The sequence below is a fragment of the Populus trichocarpa genome, chromosome 5, assembly GCF_000002775.5.
Source record: "Populus trichocarpa isolate Nisqually-1 chromosome 5, P.trichocarpa_v4.1, whole genome shotgun sequence".
NCBI lineage: Eukaryota > Viridiplantae > Streptophyta > Magnoliopsida > Malpighiales > Salicaceae > Populus > Populus trichocarpa.
In genome coordinates, this window is record NC_037289.2 from 9,101,850 (window position 1) to 9,112,993 (window position 11,144).

At 30.9% G+C, this 11,144-nt stretch overlaps 1 protein-coding gene across 1 annotated transcript; it reads right to left on the minus strand.

Moving 5' to 3' along the window:
* Positions 1-8,157: 8,157 nt before the first annotated feature.
* On the minus strand, positions 8,158-10,720 carry LOC18099275 (uncharacterized). Its single transcript, XM_006383131.3, has 2 exons — positions 9,517-10,720; positions 8,158-8,437 (listed from the first exon to the last, which is right to left on the minus strand). The coding sequence occupies exon 1, from the start codon at positions 10,493-10,495 to the stop codon at positions 9,518-9,520; it is 978 nt and encodes a 325-aa protein (XP_006383193.2). The 5' UTR covers positions 10,496-10,720; the 3' UTR covers positions 8,158-8,437; position 9,517.
* Positions 10,721-11,144: the final 424 nt, after the last annotated feature.

The window sequence follows — 11,144 nt, forward strand, 5'->3', positions numbered from 1 at the left end:
ATAGTTCTGTATCATTAAAACCCCAAAACAAATTCTAAAAAAAATAAATACTTTCATTTACACCATGAACCAATTTGGTTTTTTTAACTTTTTGTATGAACAAATTATTTTTGAAGTTTTATAGAAATAAAAATATTTTAACGATAATTTTACATAGAAAGTTTTGCAAGGTTTTATTATTATAAAATTCAAATATTTATAATATATATTTATATTAATAATAATTATATCTTAAGTACAATTACCTTTCGTATATAAATTACTGACACAAACATATATAATAGAAAATATTTTTTTGTCTTAAAATTGCAACTATGGTTTCAACAACTAATTTTAGCAAACATTTCTAGAAGTGAATGAGTTATATTATTTCTAATAATATTGGGAGATTTTGTATTTTTATATTAAAAATAAATAATATTTTTTCTTGTCAAAAATAAGTTTTTAATATTTTTTTAAATATAGGTCAAAATCCTTTAGAATTTTACGAATTGGTTGTAAAATCCATACAATTCTTTGTGTATTTTTAAACATGCAAAAATGTTTTTTTGAGATTTTCTCTTAATTTTAAGACATGCTCCAATAATTTTTAGGATTTTTGGTCATATGCAATTAAAATATTTAGTTATTTAATTATTATTTTTATCTTTTATCTTTATCATTTATTTAACACATTCTAAAAGAAAGTAATGTAAAATAATGTAACACATACACACATTCTTTTTTTTACTACATTTTTAACAACACTTCAAACACACACATTAAAAATTTAAAACTTGCAAAATGAACCTCATGAAATTCACAAAATAATCTAGAGAAATTGCTAGAAACACAAGAACAGTGCTGGAAAGCTTCTAGAAGTGATGGAATAGTGGCGGCGCGTGTGCTCCACGCGCCACTGCCACTACCAGCACGTGGAGCCAGGCGCCATCGATGTAGAGAAGAAATAAATCGATGGATCGGATTCTGCTCCTTCTTGATCCTGATTCTCTAATATTTCTTCAATCTTGATGTTGATTCTTAAATAATTCTATATTTTTTTTCTCTTGGTTCAATTTTGTCCATGATTCTATAATAATTATTAAGTTTGATCCCTAATTTTATCCCAACTTAGCCCAATAAAGGCTGAATGGGGGAGAGATGACAATACAAGAAAAGCAAGGCACAAAATGGCGTAAAAGTTCTTAAATGTAGCTTGACCAAACATAATAGGAGAGTGAAATATGCTCGACCTCAAAAAAATAATGCCAAGCTCATGTTTTATATGTTCTAAAATACGATCATCTCTCATGTCATCAATTGTAGAAAATAACAAGCGCCCAAACACTTTGAAGCCCAAGCTAAGCAGGGAGTTGGTCGGAAGGTTTCAAGGTTGGCTTGTTTAGTCGGGTTTAATGACAATGCTAAAGAGTTCCTTGTGACTATAACTTTGTTTTTTCGCTAAAAATAAATAAATTTGGTTTGACACACAGCGTAGCATGAGAAGTACTTTTTGTTGAGATTTCTTGTTTTTTTTTACTTATTTAGGGATTTAGAATAAATTTTCTAATCATTAAGTTCCTGATTTTTTTTTATATAATTGTTTTTTTTTACGTAAGCTTTATTAGTATTGTATATATTATACATTTCTCATTCTCCCAATAAAAAAAATACAAGTGTATTTTCTTAATGATTAAAAACATTTGTCTAATATAAATTTATGTCACTCTTGAAATATAAATTATGTAACATTTGTCTAATAAAAATCATAATGATCTAGTGTAGCTTGTGAATTGCTACTCTTGAAATATAAATTTATGTCTAAAAAATCATAATTAGAATCTAAATTTCCTTTTGATACCCCTTCCAAAGTTTAGGTTTAAAGAAAAAAATACATAATATCTTCATAAGAAATAACATCCATTATGATAATTATTTGTCGAGTTAGAGAATGATAACATTGGTATCTATTTTCATGATTGATATACTAGAGAATACATCACTATGCTTAAGAAGTTTCTTAGTGATTTAAAACATTGTATTAAAGCTAAGTTTCTAAAATCTTTAAACCCTTAATATTTCTTCTATTATTGTCTTGTTTTTTTTTTTTCTTTAAGTCTTGAGTCCTCTAGAAAAAAAAACATCGAGTCATTCTCTTTTTTTTATATTAAGAGAAATGTATTGTGCTTGCATGTGATTTTCTAGAGAATATAATAGAGAGATCTAAAAAATTCACATTTTTCTAATATAATGATCGGAGATCCATCAGTTTTGATCAAATGATTTGATTAGAGTTCTTCGTGGTTCTATAATTAGACATGACATTTAATAATCTAAATAGTAAAGATTGGATCCAGAGCAACCTAACTAGTGTTTATTTACTGTGAACAATAACAATGATTTTGTGATTCCCACAAAAAAAGAGAAAAATTAGTTATGTTGTTTTAAGATTGATTTGGGTATCTTAACTAGAGAGCGGGGGAGAGAGAGATTAACAATAAATATGGATTCATCAAAAGATCACGAGAACTTTATTTACATTGTTAAGCTCGTTGAGCAAGTTGAATAATACAATGAAATGGCAGATACAATGAAAAAAATAACAAATTTTAATGTTAAATAAATAGTAAAGGATAAACACTTACTATTTATGAGTTACAAGAATGTGACTGGTACGAGGAGGGAATCATGAGAATCCTCTCATTAATTAAGCAAAAATAGGAGTCGAAAGGGAATGAAACCAATGTTAAAAGGATAAAATAGTATAGGAATAAGGTGGAAGTAGAGCTAATCAATATTTGTAATGATATTATAGCTATAACTGATAAGCATCTTATTCCATTATTTATAGCTAGAAAATCCTTTTCGTTTTACTATAAGATGAAATGTGATTATTATTAGTATATAGTAGAATTCAAGAGCGGTAATTAGAGGAAAGAGATAGTAAATTGAACTAGTTTACTTATAAATGTAATCATTGCAATTAAATAGGATCATACTAAAAGTTGATGTTATGAGCTTGTAAGATATTCAAAATGGTGTAACGATACCTATAATTCATGTAAGAAGTATTTCAAGAGGATCTCTATTGCAATAATTGTTGAAAAAGAATATTGTTGTTGAAAAAACCTTAGCATTGAAAGTACTTTGAGATAATGGTGGTTGTTTTAAATATTTATGCATTATTTCTAATAGTGCATGGTTAATTAATTCTAGTGCAACTATATGATATTTGGATCTAGACATGTATCATATCTTAATTCATTGTTATAAAAAATTATTTCTACTATCAATAGTACTTCGACCCTAATTAATGGGGAAGGTTCTTTGACCCTTACTATACTTTAAATTTGGATTATGTTATAATTGTTACATCATTAGATTATAACATGTTGTCAAATTCCTAAATAACCTTATTTTTATCTTATAGTTCAAAACTTTGGCCGTATTTGAAAGTGTGTGAAAATATTCATTGAACTACTTATTTCAATACGTCCTAACAAAACAGGGATATTAAAAAAAAATCAATACTTATTGAAGGTTATTTGTGCTTGATTAATAAATGCTCATATGCCATTATTTTATCAGGGAGAAGTACTTTTCTATGCAACATATTTAATCAATCCCTCCAGTTTCATGAACTCTCGGGTACCATTTTAGGCTCTTATTGATAAAAATTTTATTATGGCAGTCTCAAATTTACCATACCGTGTTTGTGGTTATGTCATATTGATGCTGATATATATAGTACTAATCAAGCTAACATAAAAAAATAATTATATAAAAAATCAGGAATTTAATGATTAGATCGCTAAATGAAAAACCAAGAAATCTCAACAAAAATATTTATATATACTATTTTCACGAGAGGATAAAAAAAAAAAAAAGGTCAAAGTAATCGGCATGTAAAGCTCGAAGATAGGTTCTGCTCGATGCTTACAAAGTTGAAGAGATAATTAAGCTTAAGGGAGGAGTCATGAGGTGGCATGCGCGGAGTCATGGTTGGGGCAGGAGAGGCCTTTTTGTAGGGTATGGGCCCAGATGTACACTTTCCGTACTTGCGTGGCTCATATAGGTGTAGCCCATAGGTGTGGACCAAGATTATGTACTTTAAGAATTCCATGACTCACATCTCAAAAACTCTCAAGGCAACTTCATTCATTTCGTGACGACGAAAAAGTGAGAAAAGCTTCGTTTGATCCATCAATGTTTTGATAGCTTTGACTCCTCGGTTTCTTTTTCTTTACTTTTCTGTCCTTCTTGTGTCTCAAGTCTTTTTCTCTGTGTTCCTGCAGCAGTGCACTTAGCACGTTCTTTTCATACGCGAGTGTTCCCCAAGCCCCCACTTTAGTTATTCAAGAGAAGCTTTTGGTCTTGGCTCTCCTTATGCTACATTGGGTTGACCGTTTCAAATTGCCCAACTCCATGAACCACTGCTCCTGCCGCTGTGCTGCTTGTCTCCTCCTTTTTCGAGAGTAATAAGTCTTAGGCTTTACTATTCAATGGATGTATTTCTATTCGAATTTCATGGGATGCTGTGAGAACTTCTTAGATATCTTTACTTCTTTTTGTTTAGAAAAATATTAAAATAATATTTTTTTATTTTTTAAAAAATTATTTTTAACATCAAAACATTAAAATAATCTAAAAACAAACCGTGCTTACTAGCATGTTTACGTGTAATTTTTGTAAGTACAGCTTGGGTTCAAAAACCATAAAAAATATACACATAACATGCATGTTTTTCTATACCTTTGACTTTTACAGTATAAAAATCTTCTCTAAAACTATCATAAAAGGCTAATATATTTTATATTTTTATTTTTATCTTTCCAATTAAATATGTTTTTATAACACTAATTAAATATAATATGATAAATCTAAAATTATGATTTAGTTTGTTGATGGGATATCAAGTAGAAAACTATGAAACAAATTGCAAAGCCTTAAGAAAGCCCATCTAAAATCTTAAGAAATGAGGAGCCCAATCTATAAAGCCCACTTGTTCTGTAAACAAAAAAAACTCTGGGCGGGAGTGTTTTCACGAGAAGGATTATTTGCATCACCGCTATCATGCCAAGAGGTTTGTTTATTTATGCATAATTAAGAATTATCCGAAGCTTTCTTCTCCATTCAGCGTCCACGCTTCAAAATGAGGCCCGGAAACCTGCACTGCTTGCCTATCCAGGTGCCTCTTGCTTACCATAATTTTGTTTTTTTCCCAGTTGTAGTGAAACAGTGATTGCCTAGATGGATATCTTATGCAAGGTTTTGATCACTCTTTTTGGTAGCTGATAAGCTTGCTGAAGTTCGCGGGTTCTTTGTGAGGATAATTCCTACAACGAAATCTTTGTTTAATGTTGCAAAGTTGGACTTGAAACGTAGCAATGTCTGTGATTTGAATAAAGGTAGAATTATAGTTTAGTTTTATTTATTTATTTGGGAATATTATTGTTATTAACATACATTGGAATGTGCTTACCAAACTGTAGTTTTGTTTTGGAAATATTTAGGTGCGACAGCTTTGCCTACACCAAAGATATAACAGTAGTGTTTTGGAAGGCATGTGTTTAGAGGACAGTACAGAATTTCTCAAGAAAACTTTTCTTGGATGGAAGGCGTTAGGAGAGGCTTTGGTTTTGTTGAAGGTGAAGTAATTTATTTATTTTTCTCCATTCTGAATATAAATGTGGAAGGTTTTCCTGGGATATGGAAATGAGATTTTTTTTTTTTTCCAGTCGATATGGAAATACAATTGTTGGTCATATTTGTGCAGGTTTGGGGCCGGCAGAGAAATTCTAGAACCTTAGATGAGGGTTGTACATATTAAGAGCTTGTTTGATAATGTGGTTGTGGGTGCTTTTCAAATAACTTTTTGTGTCAAAATGCATGCCAATGATGTTTTTTCATTTTTTAAAAATTATTTTTGACATCAGCACATCAAAACAATCCAAAATGTACAAACCATATTAAATTTTAGCAAAAAAAAAATTTTCAAATTTTTTGGGAACGCGGGTTGAACCGCGTTCCCAAACGTTCCCTAAAAATATTATAAAAAAAAACATAAATTTGATAATTTTGCCCTTAATTCATGAATCTTTTTTCTTTTTGTTAAAACAAACATTTCTTTTTTATTAATGTAAAAATAGAATCCATAAATTTACCTCAAAGCAATGTTAAAAATTTGAGGTTGGAACTTCGAACTAGATAAGCAATGTTAAAATTCCTTGTTCCAGATATGTTGATATTTGATTTCTTGCTTTTTAAATGTAAAACTTGAAAAAAAAAATATTTCAAAAATTTGATATGATAATGTGATTTCAAGTGCCCTCTTTCTTTCTTTCTTCTTTTTTTAAAAAACTGCCTGGTTGATGATTTGATTTTGATTAACCTGTTTTGGGTTTAAGTTTCTATTCTTTGATGTTTAATTTTGAAAAGGAGTAAAAAAATGTTGTTTCCGAAAGGAATAATACTATCTCGTGGAAATTTTTGAATTTCAAATCTGGAAACAGGAGATGCCAGCATTCCTGAGACTTGAATTAACTAATTGACAGGGTTTTGTTCTTCCCATCACTGAAAAGCTTGAATATCCAATCATCCCAAGCCATATATTCATAGTAAATTAAGAACTTGTTTTTTTTGCTGGAAAGTAATATTTTTTTAGAAAATAAATTCCGAGAAAGTGAATTCCAGAAAAGTGAATTATTTTTCGATGTTTGGTAGTGTAATGAAAAATAAGTAGAAAAATATTTTCCAGTGTTTGGTTATGTCATGGAAAATGAGCTGGAAAATAACTTATTAATGTTTTATTTTTTTCAAGTTTATTAAAATAATAAGGAACAAATCTTACATTAAAAAGTTGAATGAGAATGAAATCGAAAAAAAATATAATTTCATAAATTATCTCAAATAAAATAAATAATAATCAAAATAATAGAGATCAAATCTAAAAAATAAAAAAAAATGAAAGATGAAGAAATTAAAATAATAATAATTAACATTTCATAAATTATTTCAAATAAAATAAGTAACAATCAAAAGAATGAGGATCAAATTTGATAGATAAAAAATTTCAATAAAAAAATGATAAGGAAAAAGCAAATAACAATTATAAAAATGAGGACTAAAGTTAATATAAAAATTAAATTTTAAGAGATGAAATTGAAAAATAAATATTCAAAACAAAATATATATAACAATCAAAATTTTGAGGACCAAATTTGATATAATCAGCAAATAATATGACATTTTTAAATTTTTCACAACTTTCAGAAAGTGTTTTCTGCTCAAATTTTTCAGGAAAACACTTTCCTGAAAACCAAGCTAAATTTTTCTTTGACTGGAAAGTGTTTTCTGTTAACTAATTTTTTTAATGAAACAAATACAAAAAAGTATGAAAAATAATTTTTAAAAAAACAGACATGGCCTAAATGGAGTTGTGAATAGAGCCTACAGTGCTCCATTCTTTATCACACGCTTATGGGAGGCCGTCTTCCACTTCTCTACTTCGTAGGGTTTTTTGGAATAATATTTTTTATTTAGAATTACTACATCAAATCGGAGGTTTCATTTCTGATTTGTTTTGGACTATTTTTTGAATTTGAATACTATTTTTGAATTTAAATTCTATTTAGAATTCAAATCAATACCCTCAAAAGAATTGCAAACACAATTGATTTAACCTTGGAATTGAATTCTAAACAACCTGCAAATCTTATTAGCATAATCTGGTGGTATTTTGTATCAGTCATGCTCAAATGAGCTGTACTGCTCTGACTGTAGGAACTGAGCGCTCAGCAGGAATACATGAAGCTCAAAGCACGTTATGAGCCCTGCTGAGAACCCAAGGGTGAGAATGCCTTGAGCAGCATTCGTTTAAAATGTAGTCTTTGAAGGGTGACCCTCATTGGACAGAGCTTATCTATTTCCGCACATATTATTGAAATCTCACCTTTAATATGTCATTGCCGTCGCCCCACAGGAATTTTTTGGGAGAGGACCTTGGCCCTCGGAGCAGCAGCGAGCTTAAATCACTTGAAAGAAAGCTCGTATGTCATTGAAGCAGATCAGATCAACAAGGGAATTTTATGGTGTATATTTTGAAGATAGAAGGATGCATATATATTATCAAATCAAGCAGTTAGCATTCTTAATTCTGAGGAAAATACGCAGAGACAGTTGCAGTTAAAACTGGTTAGATGTTATAAATTTGACTTCATCGCACACAAGTACTTTTATATGTAACAGAACACTTGACACTCAGCAGTACATATATCAACTTCATAATTCCTCTTGCTGCCTTACAGGCCCAATACATGATTGATCAGCTCAATGATCTACAGCATAAGGTATCAGAACTTCTGGAGCTTCCATGTTGTTCATTGATTTTCTTTTCTAACTCTTTATATTTAACTCCAACATTACATGCGGGAACACATTCTAACTGCAGATAATGTCCCTGAGAAAAATAGTGTGTTGCATTTCCTAATTAGGTGGGAAGAAGTTCGTTTATAAACAAGAAACCCCTAAAATTAAATTACTGCTAAACATTAAGTTCCTTTTCACAGATTGAACATAAATTAGTCCAATCGATTTGATCTCCCCAATGAATAATAGCATCAATATAATAACAATTGGTGAATATATGCTAATTTGCAGTTGATTGGAAGCTACCAAGTAAATTCAATCTAGTTGAATCCAAGTGCAGCAGATGTGGGGTATGCTCGATAACATTGTCAACCCCAAGGTGATGGATCCTTTCATCCTTTGGATATGTCTGGTCTGTCTACTCCTTGCTGTTTTACTAAGAGGATGAGTTGAATTCATCTCAACACAATTTAATTTTGAATTGCAGATATCAGCCTGACACTATAGCAGTGGTCACTGCTGGCCCAAGTATGACAATTTACATGCCAGTTTGGTTACCGTGATAAGAGGACTATCTACGGTTCTCAGCCATGGAAAGCATTTCGTCAACAAGATGGCCACATTGTATGTAAAATAAGCATAAAAATAAAGGTGTACAGCTGAACAAATATGTCCTCATGCAGGAATTAAGCATTACTCAATTCTTTTGACTTCGATTTTGGTATTTCTCTGTTCATCTTTCACAGCAGTTATATGAGTTGTATCCTAATAGCTTTTCCTTTTCTTCAGATATCCTAATAGCATTTTCCTCGCAGGCAAATTTGACATTTTCAATGGAGCTAGGTGTTCAATTTTAGTGATGTTCAAATGAACAACACCATGATTTTCCCTACTTATCTTAAGCAAAACCATCTACATTAGCAAATAAGATTAGGAATTCTAACAATCGTAAATAATATTAACAACTATTCAATGCCAATGTTGAATTGAAACATCAATCACAAAGAATAGGAAAACGTTCTCCATATCCAAATTTCCTTTAGACAAAAAGATAATGACGAGACATCATGAAAGGAACAAGGACAACAATATATATCTAAGGAAACCACAAACCAGCAAAGATGATGAGAACATGAGCGAATAATCTCTACCTAAATCTAAATAAATTACCTCATTCATGAGATCCAAAACCATTAACAGCCACCACAGCGCCTTTCTTCATAGTAACATCCTCTTCTTCTCTAATCTCATCATCATCAGAATCCAAAGTGAACATGCCATGATTCTCCATTTGCTGCATCTCTGCTCCAAGAGGTTTATACGAATCACCACGAGCCCCGTTATTTTTAGCCATGACTGAGTAGACACTCATCGCGGAAATCACTAGCAGAGCAAGATGGCAATTGAATTGAAGAGTAGCGATTCCTCTTGCTCTATGATACTCAGGATGTCCTTTACATTTGATACTGTAATTCCCTCTACTCTTTTCGTGCAAAGAGCAACCATGAACAATCAAATTGGTGTAAAAAGAAAGACCCATTTGCACAATCCACATCCCTTGCAAAATCAACCCAACCCCACGTGCTATTCTTGGATAATCATTCGATTTCCATGGTGATTTCAGTTCAAGAGTCGTAGAAACCACACATATCAAAATGGGCACAAGCATAAGATCGAAATACCTGTTCTCTATTCCACTTGGGTCCTTTCTTTGCATATAAAACAGAAGAAACTCTTCAACAAATGCGAACAAAACAATCAAATTAAGGATCGAAGAAGGGAACCGAACAAAACTTGAAAAATTCGATAAAAGACCCAAAACTGAGTATAACAAGAAAAGAGCTGCAACAGCTAGGATTTGTAGTTGAAGGGCTGAGCCAACTTGATCTCGTGAGTTAACAGCGTTGAAGAAGGAGATTAGAGAGTTGACAATAAAGAGAAGGGAGAAGATGGTGACAGTGATATAGTTCGCAGAAGAGGAAGATGAGTTTGAGTTTCTTTGAGTCGCTGATTTTGGTGTTTGCTTCAGCGGTGAAGATGGATTTGAAACTGAGTTCCGGTTTTGGCTTGCGGTTGAGGATGTGAGAGATTCCCATGCACCTATCAGAATAAAACCACTACCAGCTAAAGTCATTGAGAATAGCCCCATTTTTTTGTGATTCCTAGATGCGGGTTGTTGCCTGTCTCTCTTTCTCTCTATTATTTCAGGAGGCTTGATTTTGATCAACAACGATTGTATGAGGCTGTTTGTTGACCTTCTTGTTTGATGTTGCTTTTGTTGGGGTTTGACCGTTTCTTAGATTGATTCGGAGGCTGCTGGTTCGAGGAAACAAGCAAGTCGGCAGCCCAGAATTCGATCACACTTTTCGGTGTTTAGCACAGCTTTTAGTTGTATTTTTTAAAAACTATTTTTAACTTTAAAAATATTAAATTAATATTTTTTATAATATTTTTTTATAATTTTAATATATTAATATATAAAATATCTATTTTAATCTATTTTTTTTAAAAAATATATATTTTTAAAAAACATCACAACCTCCCCTTAGCTCTCTGCTTTTCCGAAAAATCTTTAACATGTCCATATTGTCATTGTCGTGATCTTATTGTACTTATTCTCAATTCACACGAAGGTTATGTTTGTTTTCTAAAATTTATTTTTTAAAAGAATTATTTTTAAAATTTTTTTGTATTTATTTTTTATTAGAAAATTTGGTTAATGAGAAACACTTTCCAGTCAAAGAAAAATTTAGCTTGGTTTTCAGGAAAGTATTTTCCTGAAAAATTTGGGCGGAAAA